General features: G+C 44.2%; 1 protein-coding gene and 1 long non-coding RNA gene across 5 annotated transcripts in view; one reads left to right on the top strand and one right to left on the bottom strand.

Moving 5' to 3' along the window:
* Positions 1-1,476: 1,476 nt before the first annotated feature.
* Positions 1,477-8,307, bottom strand: LOC149452075 (uncharacterized). 2 transcript variants are annotated; one of them, XR_016314933.1, is made up of 2 exons: positions 8,013-8,307; positions 1,477-6,753 (listed from the first exon to the last, which is right to left on the bottom strand). It is a non-coding gene; the product is annotated as an uncharacterized LOC149452075 (long non-coding RNA). The 2 variants fall into 2 exon arrangements; XR_016314932.1 differs by having other exon boundaries at positions 4,663-5,800.
* Positions 8,182-17,242, top strand: part of NUP93 (nucleoporin 93) — a 43,504-nt gene continuing 34,443 nt past the window's right edge. Inside the window, exons 1-7 of one of the 3 annotated variants that reach the window (XM_089689796.1) lie at positions 8,182-8,286; positions 13,222-13,413; positions 13,575-13,692; positions 14,934-14,996; positions 15,110-15,238; positions 15,327-15,401; positions 15,991-16,083. In XM_089689796.1, coding sequence (XP_089545922.1) covers positions 8,219-8,286; positions 13,222-13,413; positions 13,575-13,692; positions 14,934-14,996; positions 15,110-15,238; positions 15,327-15,401; positions 15,991-16,083 — 738 coding nt within the window. In that variant the 5' untranslated portion in view covers positions 8,182-8,218. The other 2 variants (XM_089689797.1, XM_089689798.1) reach the window with 2 other exon arrangements.

Raw genomic sequence — 17,242 nt, 5'->3', positions numbered from 1 at the left:
TGTGTAGTACAGTGATCCTGTTACAGATGCCTAATGTATCCCAGAAGAACCCATGCACCAGGCAAGCCCTCTTGTGTAACCTAGACTTGGCGCCCAACAAGTTAATTGGGGAGACATGGAGGAGAGCAACACCAACCCTGCCTCAACACCAACATGTTAACCAACTTGCAGGTGTACAGGAGGATGGTGAGTTAATTACTGTATATGTAGCACCCTCTAGTATAGATAGTTATTTAGTGTATTTAGAGGCTTGCTAGAAGCATGGGTGTTAGACAGAGGGTTTACTTCAGGTTAGGCTGGAGGGCTCTACAAGTCAGTTTTCTGGTACCTCCTCTTGCTCTAAAAAGTTTGGAGAAGCGTCTAGAAGTCAGTAGGCAGAGGTGAGGAGAAGCTGATCTGCATATTTATGGGAGTCTGGCCAATCCCAGACAGGAGGCCTGGCAGAGTGGCCCATAAATATAACAGTGCCTGGCCAGCAAGGGGAGTCGGGTGAAATATGAAGCATTGAAGTGCTGTGGGAGAGCCCCAAAGAAGGGGGGGATTCTGTCTCCAGGCTGCAGACTGGAGTGCTGAAAGAGGGAGCTCCACTGCCCTGCAGTCTACCAGGGAAGGACAGCCTGCAAACCCTAGAAAATAATCAGCCCAGCAGGCGGCCTGATAGCAGTTCTACCCATAGCTGCAAGAAAAGGACAGCGTGGGTACCTCTACACCCCCAGGGCCTATAAAGGGAGAAGTCTGCTAGATACAAGCTCTTGGCAAGTCTTCAGGGACTGTTTAGTGCATACCCAATCCCTTGCCTTGGGATCAGATACTGTGGTCAGGCGGGCTAGTATTTTGCTATTAAGGGGGGACAGAGAGCTCCTACAAGTGGGGACTTTTCTAAAACTCCACTCAGGGAGACACCAAACTCCTAGTAAGGGATCTCTTTTCTAATGACTGTTGCTGTTCTGGGGGGAATACAGTCGAATGCTTGTTGCTACAGTATGCCAGAAAGGAAGTTGTCCCCGTTCTTGTTCTTCAAGTCAAATTGGGCATTCCATAAGACCTTTTCCAACCTTTTCCAAGACCAAGTTGAAATCCTAATAAATACAAAAGAGCAAGCCCATCGACTGTTTCTTTGTGTCTGGTCACCAGTTGGAAAATTCATGTTGCCTGGTTGTGCAGGAAATAAGGGGGGGGGGGGGCACAATCAGTGGGTCTAAAGGGGGTAGCATTACATATACACACAATAGTAGTGTTTCCCAGCTTACAGCCTTTTAGGCAGTAAAGGAAATCTGAAATAAAACTTGCTTCTTCTCTGTTGTGGGTATGTAATTAGAAGTAATGTGTGAAACTTAACTTTAAATAGAAAAAGAGTACTATTACTTAACATATTTCAGTTGGTTGCCTGGTAGTGTCCACAGCAAGAGCTTCTGCATCGAAAGATTCAACACAAAAAGGTTTTCATCATAAACTATAAAACAGAAAGGTAACTCATTCTTTAATTTAAAATCTTTTATTAAAGGAAATAATAACTCACATTTTCTAGCATACTTGTTTCCTATATTCCTTCAAAATGATACTGTAGATCAGACATCTCATAATTGGTTACTATAAGAACAAATGCAACTTCACCTTTTTGCTACATTTCAAATTATAAAACAAAGCTTTGAAAAAGGGTCAGCATTACATAATATGTATTGTCTAAAACTTCCTATTGACTGTATAGCTTCTTCCAATGCTCTTCGTACCCACAGCATCATGAAAATCAGGAAGTATAGACAAAGCTATGACCATGTAATACAGTGCTGTCTACAGAATTATCCTAGGGCTTGATTTACTACCGAAGCAATTTATTCAGTACACTTGCTGTCGGTTGAAACACACAAGAATATGCATGGGATTGAAAAAACATCCACTGAACATAGTCGACCAGATTACAGTAACTCTGTTGACCTCAGTGCAAGATGGACTTTGGCATTTTTACACTCACCGTACTGATAATAATGCTCACGTCTTGCATTATTGTTCCATGACTACACACATGCCGCTTGCAAGTCTATGGGACCATACCCTAACACACGATTGTGGTGAGGCAGTGCAGCATTTTTAGGGTTGCTCTTCAGGGGGCACCACTCATGTGAATGAGCTCTTACACTCAAGATACCTCTGGAAGACAAAAGGCTGCCTAAGCAACTTGTCACTAAGTATTGTCGTGGATCTAATTTATTTATATTTAACTTCAAAATGAAACTTTTTTTTACAAATCTGTTTCTTTTTTGGCTATTATTTCATTTTTCGAATTTAGATTTGCTTTAGGGTAGATTCACACTTAAACACTGAAGTAACACAGTAAAACGTACATTTTACTGTACGTTGCTGCAATGCATATTAATGCACAGTGTACACAAGTTACGGTACGATGTCATTCATTCCTCAAAGTGGTTCTAAAGCCTAAACGTTTTTTACCTTATTTACCTCAATCAATCCAGAGCTGTGCACATCTGCAGATCTTCTCTCTCCTCACTTCTAGGTTTTACTAGCTTTGATCAAGCAGCGGAAGCCATTGACTCCCAGGTCTGTCAATAAAAGCTAGTGACGAGGGAGCAGGGGTGGGGATGAGTCCAGCTCTCCGTAACAATGTATGCAGCAGCGAGGCTCAGGGCGAGCCTGCACGGGTGCCCCCATAGGATGTGGCTTCCTATTGGGGGCACTAGCCAAAGAAGAGGAGCCAGGTGCAGCAGGGGGCTACCTGAGAGGGGGTTGGGGGCTGCTCTATGCAACAGAATTAGTACACGTATATAAGTATACAGTAGACATGTTTGATATTAAAGAAGCACTGCACTTTGTGAATGGTCCCATAGTCTTCTGGGACCTGTCATGTGCAGAAGACTACGGGGAGGGGGAACTTCACATAGACAATCGCAGTGGAAGTGGGAACCTGTCAAATGCAAGTACCCGCTCCCCAAAGGTGCCAATCCTTAATGGGGAGCAGGGTACAGAGGCTTAAAGCGGAACTTCCTGTTTTGGGTGGAGCTCCACTTTAACCCCCAACCCTACAAAAAAAAAAGAAATATAATATTACTAATAATAATAAATAAAAAAACCAGAACAAAAAATAAATTATTATGCTTATTATAGTATGGTTATTTTTTTTGTAAGGGTTAGGGGGTTAAGGTTAGGGGTCAATTATTATTATTACAAAGTATTCATTTATTTATGATTATTTTTATTTATTTATTCATTTTTTATTATTATTGTTATTATTAGTAGTAGTAGTAGTATTATTATTACACCCTAACAAAAAAGAATAAATAAATAATAAGACAATAAATAAAATACTACCCCTACTCCAAACCCCTAACACCTTAACTCTAAACTCACACTATATGCATTTCAGTTGCTTTTTTTCTGCATCCAAACCGCACAGAAAGGTTATATGGTTGTCAATGTCATAGTTCATATCAGTGCTTGCAGTTCCAGTTCGTTCCGGTTGCAGAAACAAAAAAAGTGGAACAGGTTGCATTTTTCCTGCACAGAACTGTACTGAAACGCATCAAAAACACACTGGAACGCACATGTCCTTATTTAAATTGAAGAAAAAGGAGTAAAAATGAACTGGTAAGCATCAAAAATGCACTAGAATGCATCCAAAAACTCATCAAAAACGCGCATGCGGAAACACATCTGGACTGCATTTCTATTCTAAGTGCCCGGTCGTACAGGTGCGGCTTCTCATGCGATCTGATATTTTCAAATTGCATGACAAATCACACCCTATTGTCCACAATTGAAGCAGTCATATTGGTGCGATTCCAACTTCATCATAGTCGCACAGATTTTGTAAGTAGCGAACACCCTACTTTTTGCAAATTCAGGTGCGACTTGCATAGACATCTGTGTCCTACAAGTCGCAGATTTATTGCAAGTCACACGTGAAGTCGGACTGACACCTGACTTTGAAATCGTGCAACTTCACTGGAAGTTGCACGATTTCAAAGTTGGATTGCTGTGACTGAAGACTTACCCCTCACCCCCAAAAAATAGATAAATGAATGAATAATAATAAAAAAAGAAAAGTTGATGGAAAAGCTAGAAGCCCCCCCCCCAAAAAAAACCTAGAAACAAATGATGCAACAGATGATATTTTTCTCTACTGGGTAAAAAAAAAAGCCAAAGCTCAAAAACGCTGTATGAGAACTCTGGCCATAGGGCACACTGGGCATTTGCCGGTGCCGCCTGGATAGGAGAGGCGGCCGGGCAGCACAAAGAGGACCGTGCATTTCTCAGTTCCTGTATGTGCCGCCCAGCCGCCTCTCCTATCAATTTCCTGCATGTGGTTGGCTCCTGTATGCTCCCCCCTCATCTCCTCCAGTGCTGCAGGGGATCTGTCAGCAAAACTCCCCGCCAGCCTTGTGTCTTCTCTCTCCCCTTCTCAATCTCCTGTTTATTTTCTTTATTTCTCTGGGCTGGTTTCTCTAATTTTTTTTTCTCTCTTCCTTTCTGTTTTATAGTTCTCTCTCTCGCTGTCTCCTGTTTCTCTCATTTCTTTCTCTTTCGTCCTTCCTCTCTCTCCGTCTCCCATTTCTCTAATTTTTTTTTCTTTCTTTCTCTGTTTCTTTCTTTTTTTTAATACAGGGTGCGGCAACATAACTTCCTTTTTTCAAAACTTAATAAAACCCATTTTATGAATCAAAATAGTTTTTATTGTCTTTAATAATGTAGATACATATCTAAAGTTCTGTTTTACACAGTTTTGAAAATCATATCAGGTAGGTGACGCCCCCCATTGTCCATACACTGAATAAGCCGATTTCTGGCGTTTTTCATGACCCTTACCAGCATAGCAGCGGGTATGTTGGCAATTTCTGTGCGGATGTTGGCCTTCAGGTCTTGTAGGGTCCTTGGACGGTTTACATAAACGCGGGATTTCAAAAAACCCCACAAAAAAAGTCACAAGGGGCCAAATCGGGGGAGCGGGCTGGCCACTCCAAATCGCCCCTTATTGAGATGAGGCGCTCCGGGAAGTGTTCCCTTAAAACAGCCATTGATGCTCTTGAAGTGTGAGCCGTTGCTCCGTCCTGTTGGAACCAAATGTCCTCTAAGTCCAATTCATCAAGTCGTGGAAAAACAAATTCCTCCAACATATTCACATACCGGTCTGAATTCACTGTCACTGTGACCTCATTTTCTTCAAAGAACCAGGGACCAATAATACCAGCTGAGGCAATTGCACACCACACTGTGACTTTAGATGAATGCAAAGGCCTTTGATGCAATTCTCGAGGATTGGTGTCGGCCCAGTAGCGCATGTTCAGTTTGTTGACGCATCCATTCAAGTGAAAATGGGCTTCATCGCTGTAAAAAACAATTGCGTCCTCAGGGACGTTTTCGAGTACTGCCTCACATGCGTTCCTCCGAGAATTGAAGTCGCATTCGGAGAGTTTCTGCACAATCGCCAACTTGTACGGATGGTAATGAAGGTCATCATGAAGAATTCGCCTCACTGAACGATCCGAAAGTCCAAGGGCAGACGCATGTTTGCGGGGATCGCAAGATTGAAGCTCTCACTGCTTCGATGTTCTCAGGTGATCTGATGGGTCGAGGGACTCCAACTCTTCGTCTTGTCGTACTCGCGGTTTGTCTGAATGTAGTGACCCACGTAACAAGTGATTTCCGGTCCGGGACACGGCCCAACGGGGCTACATTGAAGCGATGTCGGAAGGCGCGTTGGGTTGCGATCACAGAAAATCCATTCGAAAAGTAGGCCTCTATGGCAAACGCACGCTGCTCACTGTTTCAACGCATGATGATGACTGACCTGGAAGAGCACAAAAACTTTAGAACTACTCCTGTCGCCTGAGACCACTCCCGCCCCGCTATGGCTGCTACAGCCTGAATGGCACGCATTTCAAAAAAGGAAGATGTTGCTGCACCCTGTAGTTCTCTTTCTCTCTCTCTCTCTCTCTCTCTCCTGCTTCTCTCCTTTCTCTCTCTCTCCAACTTTCTCTTTTTTCCTCTGTCCCGTTTCTCTCCTTTCTTTGTCTCCAGATTCTCTCATTTTTTTCTCTTTCTTTTTTAAAGTTCTCTTTCTTTCTGTCTCTCACTTCTCTCCTTTCTTTCTTCCCAAGTCTCCTGTTTCTCTCCTTTCTCTCTGTCTCCTGTTTCTCTCATTTTTTTTCTCTTTCTTTTTTATGGTTCCATCTTTCTTTCTCTCCGTTCTTTCTTTTTCTCTTTCTTTCTTCCTCTGTCTCCTGTTTCTCTCCTTTCTTTGTCTTATTTCCTTTCTTTCTCCTGTTTCTCTCCTTTGTTTCTTTTTCTTTTTTATACGTCTCTCTTTTTCTCTCTTACTTTTTCTCTTTCCCTCCTTCCCTCTTTCTATACGTCTCTCGTCTCCTGTTTATTTTCTTCCCTCCCTTTATATGTCTTTTTTTTCTTTCTCTCTCTCTCTCTTTTCCCCTCCTTCCCATTTTCTTTCCATCCTTCCTACTTTCTACACGTCTCTTTCTCTCTCTCTGTCTCCTGTTTCTTGCCTTTCTTTCTTTTTCTTTCCCTCCTTCTTAACCCCCCTAACGGTATTCCCGAGTGTAGCTTGGGGTAAAATGTCAGTGCCAAAAGCGGTAACCCCGAGCTACACTCGGGCTTACCATGCGGCGCAGCATAGTGAGTCCCTGCAGCACTTACCTTGTCCTGCGCTCCCCCGATGTGTCCCCTGCAGCATCCCCGGCCATCTCCTCTGGCCGATGCCGGCATCCGGCTTCTGTGTTCCGGTCCCTGTGATGTCGGGACGTACGGGCGCCGCCGGCGGGAAATTTGAAAATGTAAAAAAATGGCATTTTTTTCAAAACACATGTTTCATAGTAAAACATTTCTGTTTCAACCCATTTCACATACATTTTGTCCCGAGTGCTTTGTCCTGCGCCCTGCCTGCATTTTGTCTTTCTTTCTGCCTAGAAACTGAGAAATGTCCATGGCGTCCAAAAAGTGTCCCTTTAGGTCAAAAGCGGGTTTAGATCAGCTAGAGAACAGCGATAGTAAATTAGAACTACTTGCAGAATTGAGTGATAATGATTCGTGGAGAAATTCGTCATCAGACACTGAAAACGATTTTGCGACTTTGCTCAGCAATGTGTGAACTTGGCGCTATATTTCAAATTTCAGTGTTTTCAGTTTGATTATATTATTGAATTAAATGTATTATTATATTATTATTTTTTATGATTATTTATTAAATTATAATTTATGATTTCATGTTTCAAATTTTATCATATCCGGGATGTTTACTAGACTCTTGTTCGGACAGATTTCAGTGAGTTATTCCTAAAAATTACAGCCTACAATAAAAAAACGACATATTTCCATGCAAAATAATGGTACCACTTTCAGCACCAAAAATCTGAAATAATCATACCGCTAGGGAGGTTAATGTCTCTCTTGCTCTCTGTGTCTCCGGTTTCCCTCCTTTACATCTCTTTTTCTTTCTCCGTCTCCTGTTTCCCTCCTTCCTTCCCTCTTTCCTGCTATACGCCTCTTTCTTTCTCACTCGCTGTCTCCTGTTTCTTGCCTTTCTTTCTTTCTCTTTCTTTTCCTCCTTCTATATGTCCCTTTGCTCTCTGTGTCTCGTTTCCCTCCTTCTATACATCTCTTTTTCTTTCTCCGTCTCCTGTTTCCCTCCTTCCTTCTATACGCCTCTCTTTCTTTCTCACTCACTATCTCCTGTTTCTCTCCTTTCTTTTCTTTCCCTCTTTCTCCCTGTCTTTCTCGCCTACAAAAAAAATGTTAAAAATAATAAAATATAAAACTGTGAAAACTTAAATAAAAACCTACTGACACTAGTGGCGGAATTACCAGAGTCACAAAGGTCGCTCTTGCGACTAGGCCCTTGCTTTCCGCCAAGGTGGCTCCAAGGAAAGGGTCCCCGGGATCTGGGCTGCTCAGTCCAAAGTGCCCCGGGCCTATTTTTTGTCCCAGACCGGGCCTGACGAGAACGCATGAAAACGCTGAAGTGTAAATGATTTTGTAGCGTTTCTCACCTGTAAGGCAAGCCATTCAAGCAGCGATTGGGAATGCGAGTTCTTCCCACACTCACGTGTGACTCCGGTCTAAAAGCGGCGATTTGGACGTCCTGTATGCCTGAGCTGACTCTTGTTTCCGGCCAGAAGCTGAACTCCACACAACTTCTAGCCGACTACTGTCTGCGCTTTGACACGCTGAATAAAGTTTTTCGTGGCCCTGCAGCATGCTGGGAGGAAGCGGACCAATCGGAGTGCAGAAGCCGGAGAGCGCGAGGAGAGCGGAGGAGGGCAGGTATGGAGGGGCTGGGAGTCATGTGAGGGGATGGAAGCCGGGAGTGCGGGGAGAGGCGGGCAGTGGAGGGCACGGCGGCCGGTCTCGGAGTTATCCTCGCCCCCCCGGTGCTGGCAGTGACAGCCTGGCCTCCTCAGTGTGAGTTCCCTGTCCTCGGTGAGCAGCACAGGCCGAGCCCCTGGGTGAGGTGGGCTCACATTGCTCAGCCCTAATACTGGGGGGCTCCTTCATACTCTATGCGGACAGGGATACCTGTGGTGTGTAGGCAGGCCGTGTGATAGATGTGGGGGCGGCCATTGCTGACCTGTCTGGGCTCATTCATAGTGCGGTATGGGGCTCTGAGCTGGTGGCCCCGGTGTGCAGACTCTCCCGCAGCTCTGGAGGGGGTGCACAGGGTCTGTGTTGGGGTCCCTGCCCCCGTCAGAGCTGCAGGTGAGTGCGTACAGCCGCTGCGTATACATTGGAGGCCGGGCCACACCGCAACATGTGCGTTCTTGTGCGTTCCTGACAGTCCATTCATTTCAGTGCGCTGACCAGCACATAAAGCATGGCAGGCGCCTCTGCTCAAATTGTGTTGCATAAAACCGCATCAGATGACAGAACTGTGTGTTTTGGTGACAGGAACATACTGTATTTTTCGCTCCATAAGACGCACTTTTTTCCCCCCAAAAAAGGGGGGGAAATGTAAGTGCGTCTTATGGAGCGGCCAGTCCGGTATTTCCACCGCCGCCGTGTCAGAATACCAGGCCGGCCGCTCAGCTCTGCAGCGGGACCTTATGGAGATGACTGCTGAGCTTTGGGGAGGGGGGGGGCGGGTACCTGAATTTGACAGGTATCCGCTCTTACTTCTGCGGAGTTGTTCTTTGATCTTACCTGTTCCTCTATCAAGCGGCGCGCTGTCTTCCCGGCTTCTGTAGTGTCGGCGCTCGGCATGACAGCCGGGGTGCCCAGTGCGCATGCACAAGAAGCGGTGCTTTTTGTGAATGGTAAGGCGGTACCTGGGACACATGACAGATCCCAGAAGCCGCCGGACCAATCACAAAGCGCAAGTGCTTCTTGCGCATGTGCACTTGGCACCCGGCTGTCATGCCGAGCGCCGACACTACAGAAGCCGGGAAGACAGCGCGTGGCTGGATAGAGGAACAGGTAAGATCAAAGAACAACTCCGCGGAAGTAAGAGCGGGTACCTGTCAAATTCAGGTACCCGCCCCCCCCCCCTCCCCAAAGGTCAGCAGTCATCTCACTGTGGAAACGTGTTTGCTTGATGTGATTAGGGTGCAGGTATTGAATTAATGGCACCCATGTACACTTAAAGAGTAGAGCGCATTTTCTGCGCCACAAGTGTTGTGAGTGGGCCCTGGTAGAAACAGGATACCTGTTCCAGGCTCTCTTGTTTCTTTCAGGTGCCAGTCATCAGCCATCTTGATAGGTCGGTGCGGGATGACGTCACTCTTGTGTATAGACAGGATTGCAGTCATACAGGCACTGTGCTGGAAAGCGCTCTCTCTATCTATATATAAAACACACACACTGCTCAAGAAAATTAAAGAAACACTTTTTAATCAGAGTATAGCATTAAGTCAGTGAAACTCCTAGTATATTGATCTGGTCAGGTAAGTAGCAGAGGGGGTTGTTAATCCGTTTCAGCGACTTTGGTGTTAATGAAATTAACAGATGCATTAGATGGGCAACAATGAGACAACCCCCCCATAACAGGAATGGTTTTACAGGTGGAGGCTTAATAAGTCATTTTTCCTTACAGAGGCCACTGATGTTTTTTTCCCTACTCGTCTTTTCTGACTGTTTTTCACTAGTTTTGCATTTGGCGAGGGTCAGTGTCACTATTGGTAGCATGAGGCCATACCTGGACCCTACAGAGGTTGCACAGACAGTCCAACTCCTCCAGGATGGCACATCAATAGGTGCCATTGCCAGAAGGTTTGCTGTGTCTCTCCACACAGTCTCAAGAGCATGGAGGAGATTCCCGGTGACAGGCAGTTACTCTAGGAGAGCTTGAAAGTTCTTAACCCACCAGCAGGACCAGTATCTGCTCCTTTGTGCAAGGAGGAACAGGATGAGCTCTGCCAGAGCCCTACAAAATGACCTTCAGCAGGCCACTGGTGTGAATGTCTCTGACCAAACAATCAGAAACGGACTTCATGAGGGTGGCCTGAGAGCCCGATGTTCTCTAGTGGGCCCTGTGCTCACTGCCCGGCACCATAGACTTGATTGGCATTTGCCATTGAACTCCAAAATTGGCAGGTCCGCCACTGGCGCCCTGTGCTTTTCACAGATGAGAGCAGGTTCACCCTGAGCACATGTGACAGACCTGAAAGGGTCTGGAGAAGCCGTGGAGAATCTTATACTGCCTGTAACATAGTTCAGCATGACTGTTTTGGTGGTGGGTCAGTGATGGTCTGGGGAGGCATATCCATGGAGGGACACAGACCTCTACAGGCTAGACAATGGCACCCTGACTGCTATTAGTTATCGGGATGAAATCCTTGGACCCATTGTCAGATCCTACACTGGTGCAGTGGGTCCTGGGTTTCTCCTGGTGTACAACAATGCCCGGCCCCATGTAGTGTGAGTATGCAGGCAGTTCCTGGAGGATGAAGGAATTGATACCATTGTCCCCCTTGCTATTGTACTGCGGTGAGCAAACCCTTTGGCGCTATATAAATACTGTATAATAATAATACCATTGAATGGCCCCCATGCTCGCATGACCTAAATTCAATAGAACACCTCTGGGATATCATATTTCAGTCCATCCAACACCGCCAGGTTGCCCCTCAGACTGACCAGGAGCTCAGTGATGCCCTGGTCCAGATCTGGGAGGAAATACCCCAGGACACCATCCGTCGTCTCATTAGTAACAAACCCCGATGTTGTCAGGCACGCATACAAGCACGTGGGGGCATACAAACTACTGAGGACCATTTTGAGTTGCTGCAATGAAATTTCAGAAAAATGGACTAGCCTTCTGCATCAGTCCTCTGTAGGTTGATTATTTCCATCAGGCGATGGGGCATCCTTACATTCCTAACACATTACCCCGTCCATATTAGTATAGATATCCATCATGAGATTTTTCCCCATTGAGATCTGATGTGTTTTCAAAGTGTTTAATTTTTTGATCAGTGTATATTGTATACACATTGTGTGTATATAAATATATAATTTTTTTAAATGTGCATTTTCAATGTACCGTATATAATTTCCAACACCCTATAATATATACTGTATGTTGAAACTATGGGCCACAAACATTTGGCCAAACACTTTCTCTACCCATTTGATGACAATAAAAGAAAGCCTCACAGAGTTTTAAACCCTTTCTTGCACTATCCACCAAGTAGAGGAAATATTCTAGCGGAGCTCCACCCAAAAGGGGAAGTTCTGCTTTAAGGCTTTGTCCCCTGCTCCCCATTAAGGATTGGCACAGTTTGGGGAGGGGGTACCTGAATTTGACAGGTACACACTCCCACTGCTGCTCTGATCACCTAGGTCCCCCTGTAGTCTTCTTGGACACATAACAGGTCCCAGAAGACTACATGACCGTTCACAAAGAGCAGCGCTACTTGCGCATGCGCAATGGGCACCCGGCTGTGAAGCCGCAAGCTGTCACAGCTGGTGCTGGGGAGACAGGGCGGTCAGTCAATCCGGTCAGTGTGAGGACACCGCGGGATCGAGGGACAGGTGAGTGTCCATTTTTTTAAAAGTCAGCAGCTAAATTTTTTTTTGTAGCTGCTGACTTATTTTTTTTTATTCTGATTGGACCTCCGCTGTAAGGTGCATATTAACCACTTGCCTACCGGGCACTTATATCCCCTTCCTGCCCAGGCCAATTTTCAGCGCTGTCGCATTTTGAATGGCAATTGCGCGGTCATGCAACACTACCCATATGACATTTTTATAATTTTTTTCACACAAATAGAGCTTTCTTTTGGTGGTATTTAATCACTGATGGGTGTTCTATTTTTTGCACTATAAACAAAAAAAAGCAAAACATTTGAAGAAAATAAGTTTTTCTTTGTTTCTATTATACAATTTTGCAAACAGGTAATTTTTCTCCTTCACTGATGTGTGTTGATGAGGTGGCACTGATATGCAACAATGATGGGCACTGATTGGCGGCACTGCTAGGCATTGATAATCAGTGCCGATCTGTCCTCTGACAATTGCCGGTTATCAGCAGTACTTTCCTCACGCTGTGACAGCGCGAGGAAAGTGCAGCCGATAACCAGTAACTGCATTTACCGGTGATCTGCTGTCATTGGACACAGCTGATCACGTGGCCTTTTACCACATCATGTGATCAGCTGTGTCCGTAGGACACAAGCGATCACAAAGATGGCCGAGGGCACGTTCTGGGAGGATGTCATATGACGCCCTCCCAGGACTGGACAATCATGCTGTAGTCGTTATTTGGCTATAGCGCGGTTGGCAAGTGGTTAAGGAAGTATAGGGAATGTCTCATCCCCATCTGCTTTGTGGCCAAGAAGCATGGTAATGACTTCTAATTTGTTGCATATACAAAGTGTTTTAGCTCTTCCTGGCAGCCAACTGTTTTCTTAATTCAAAATATTTTGAAGTTAAACAGTTGGAAGTTGCCTGCCTATTGTGGGCAAAAAGATTACTATTTGGATCATTACAGAGTCTGTATCGACAGGGGTTGGTCTTCTGTCATTCCTGAGATCTTTCAATATTCATTGACAGGTGCATTTGACCTGCAGTTGACATCTGTTTGACCTGAGGTTACAAGTGGTTTTTCCATTTCTATAGACTTGCATGTTACCACAGGCTCTATTACCAGCCCATAGCATGCATCAAAGTAGTTAATATACTGCATATACAATATGTACTTTAGTGGATAGTATTTGTAAACCAGCTGCGCCTGTTCTACATATATTAACTTTATACATGTTACAGATCTTCCCTCACAATGGACGGTGAGGGCTTTGGAGAGCTGCTGCAGCAAGCAGAACAATTGGCTGCAGAGACAGAAGGGATCACAGAGCTGCCTCATGTGGAAAGAAATCTTCAGGAAATCCAGCAGGCTGGAGAGAGGCTCCGCTCCAGGACTATGACCCGTACTTCCCAGGAGTCGGCCAATGTTAAAGCGTAAGAACCAACCTGACTCCTAATCTGCATAACTTGCATTTAGCAGATGAGCAATGTCTTTATACGAAGGAGGAAAAGAGGTGTTTTTATGAGTTATATGTATGCACAGTTATATGTTGTGATAGAAATTGTTTCAAGCTTTGCATATATCCCATCATTAGGTCAGTTTTGCTGGGTTCCAGAGGTTTGGACATCTCTCACATATCCCAGAGGCTAGAAAGTCTCAGTGCAGTAACAACATTTGAGCCTCTTGAGCCAGTGAAGGACACAGATATCCAGGTGAGTTGGTGGACTGTGCCTCGATGTCTAATCCCACTGTGTAAGATTGTTTGTATTTGTACAGGTTCTGTATTTTTGTGTTTGTTTATTTCACAAGTTGCTATGTGGTTTTTAGCTATGTAATTTGACCAAAACTCTGATTTATCAGTTTATATAGCATTCGTTACCATTTTTTGGGGGACATTGCTGACTGAAGTGTCTTCAGGAACTGCCACTTCCAAGGCTATTGAATTTCTGTGTCCCCCATTGCATTCGTGGTTCATCCCACCTACACCTATATCATTACTGTGCCATGTACTGACGTACAGTAGGAACCACTGAGCGCAGTGGAAGCCTTAGAGTCGTTATAGTAGCTTTGGAAATTTGGCTACAGTCCAGACCAACACAACTGGCTATCATATGGAGGTTGCTAACAAGACCAAGTTCTAACTACACACTAAATGTTTGCTTTAAAGGTGTTTTTCCCAAATTATCTTCCAGGACAGCTACTTGAGAGATAATTTGGTTTTGCCTTCAACAGACAACAAAAACCAGAAAGATAATAAAAACTTACCCCTCCTCCCTCATCCTCAGTTGTTTTTTGTTTTTGACTGTCCAGGATTACATTACGTAATGTTTTATTTGTTATCCCTGTCTCTGATGATTGTGGTTTTCAGGCCCCCCTCATGTAACGGTGTCCAGGTATGCCTGCAGTTATGGTCATTTTTCTTACCTCTACTTTTCCCTGTGATATGTGCTGGACCTTTTCACTTGGCTGTATGCAGGCAACTCTGGCAGGCCAATGCTTTGGCTGTCCCTTCTGCTAATGGGTAGGTGGGAATTGCACTGGGAAGTGTGTAGTGGTCATCAGTTTCTCCTAGTGGGTCTCTCCCCAAGAATTCTTGATGGTGTGGCATCTGCTATATTGTGGGTTGCTGGGGAGGATCAAAGTGGTGCTGGCTCCATTCCATCACCAGGTGATGATGCATTTCCAGTGCGAGGCACACGCATTTCTGCCAGGCTTCTTGCATTTAAAACAAGAAAAGAAGTTGTGTATGGTCTGTGAAATGTTGCAAGCTTCTCTTTCTTTATTGGGCTTTCCATGATGCCTGCAAATGTGCCTGGTTGCATATATGACCAGGAATGAATTTGGGTGTTAGGCTGAGCTGTTTGTTGTCACCAGCTGTATAGAAATCTATTTTGGTGGCAATGCTGCCCTGGTTTGTTTTTGGTCAGTTTCTCATTTCTTGTTTATATTTCAGGGATTCCTCAAAAATGAAAAAGACAATGCACTCTTTGCAGCAATTGAAGAATCTAGGAGAAAAGTGAGTATATTTCTAAAACAAGAGACTGATATATATGCAGCAATAAAATGATTGCCGTTTTCTTAAGCTTTGCATAGATGAAGCGATGTCAGATGTATCTGCTTGTACTATAGACATTTGCCATGGCAGAGGAATACCACAGGGAGTCGATGCTTGTGGAGTGGGAACAAGTGAAACAGAGGATCCTCCACACCCTGCTTGCATCTGGAGAGGATGATTTAGGCTTTTCTCAGGAAGCAGAGGTTTGTGTTTTCAATATCATTCCAGAAATTGACCCTGCCTACATGATAAAACATATGTGTAACTTTTGTGACTTTCTTCTATCTGTAGACCAGTTACATCAGTGAGCTTGGACCTCCTGGTCGCAGTTCCCTCGATAGTGTGGAAATGGCATATGCACGACAGGTAAAGCAGAATAGTGGAAAATGGAAGGACATTGTAGTTTGAACAAAATGGAAATATATTACAGGGTGGAAACTGCCCACTAACGTTTTGGCATGTGACAAATTAATCAGCAGCATAACGGAAGCTTAGGACCCATGTACAGCATAGGGCATGGACAGCATAGGGGTTGACTAAATGAATTACAAAGGTAATTGCAGGATCCGAAAGCTATTGCTCTTTGTCACTGTTATTTTGAAATGCTAGGTTCCTGTTAACCTGCTGCATGCTTGTTTCCAGTCAATGACTAAGAAAATAATAAAGTGTTTATAAAGACATATTTTGCCTTAATGCATTAGGGTTAAAAATCTTCAATGATTTTGCTGCGCCCTGATTAGTAGTTTACAGCATAGAATAAAAATTTCAGTTCAGCTAACATAAAGTGACAAGGTCTGGCAATATCAGCAGGTATTTTCTGTACATGCCTGAAAAATTAAAACTAATGCAGCCCCCACATATAAAGACTGTTTATCTACCATATAATTTTTGCTTGGGTTTTGATATCCTTTGAATAATTAGCATTGTATTATGTTATTGTTTTTGCTCCGTGCAGATTTATGTGTACAATGAGAAGGTTGTGAGTGGAAACCTGCAGCCCAGTCTGGTGGATTTGTTCACAGCTGTTGCTGAGAAATTAGATGACAAGGTAAGACTCTTCAAGAGCATCTTGACCTCAGAGTTCAGAACTGTGCTATATGGAGCATAAATCAACAATGTACAGTAGTTTAAAAGGATTGCAGTGACCATATAAAGCTTAATGAGCGGTTGTGTGCTTTCATACAGGTCACAAGTGGACTTCTCATGTAGACCGCTGGAGGGAGTGTATTGTGCTTTAACCTCTTGCCGTCCGCCTGCTGTTAATAAACAGCAGGGCGGTGGCACTCCAGGGGGCGGTGGCACTCCAGGGGCCGGTTGCCGTTCATAAACGGCACCCGCCTTTTCTAGCTGTGCGCGCTCCCTGGGAGCGCGCAGCACCGCTATCCGGTGCCCGCTGTGTCCTCCGGACACAGTGAAACACCGATCGTCGGACGGGACCTCTGTGCGAGGTCCCGATCATGTGATCACTGATTGCCGAATCAGTGATCACATGCAAAGTAGTAAGCAAGATGTCATTGCTTACTACGTGTGAAATCTGTGAATGATCACAGAGGTCACATGGTACAAGGCTATTCACAACAGCCTTGTACCATGTGACAAGCTGTGACCAATCACAGCTCACTCAGTACTTCTCAATGACTGCAAGAATGCAGACAGAGAGAGAGAGAAATGATTGCTTTTACATCCTATATGAGTGTAAAAGCAATCAGTGTAAAAAAAAAAAAAAAAAATCTTTATCACCCCCCACAAGTAGTACAGTGTAAAAACTAATTTGGATTTTTTTTTTTTTACTAAACAAATAACGGAATAAATTTTGGTCAAGTTTTATGATGAAATATTATTTATTTGCAAAATGTTATTAAAAAAACACTTTTTTTCAAAATTTTTGGACTTTTTCATTTACATAGTAAAAAAAATAAAAATCCCAGCAGTGAATAAATACCACCAAAATAAAGCTTTATCTGTCTCAAAAAAATGGTAACAAATTCATATGGGTACAGTATTGCATGACCGCGCAATTGTCATTCAAAGTGTGATAGCGCTGAAAATTGCCCTGGACAGGAAGGGGGTAAAAGTGTCCGGACAGGAAGTGGTTAATAATACATCTCCTACAGCTACTGTCTACCTAATCACACTTTACATTTCCTATGTCTTCCTCCTTGTCTCGGCAATCTCCCCAATTATTGTGAACTTTTTTTCTTTTCTTT

Source organism: Staurois parvus, unplaced genomic scaffold (assembly GCF_062004578.1).
Source record: "Staurois parvus isolate SC_StPar_1 unplaced genomic scaffold, SC_StPar_1.0 ptg000498l, whole genome shotgun sequence".
Classification (NCBI taxonomy): Eukaryota; Metazoa; Chordata; class Amphibia; order Anura; family Ranidae; genus Staurois; species Staurois parvus.
The sequence above is the reverse complement of the archived record's forward strand: the minus strand, read 5'-3'. Positions and strand labels throughout refer to the sequence as shown.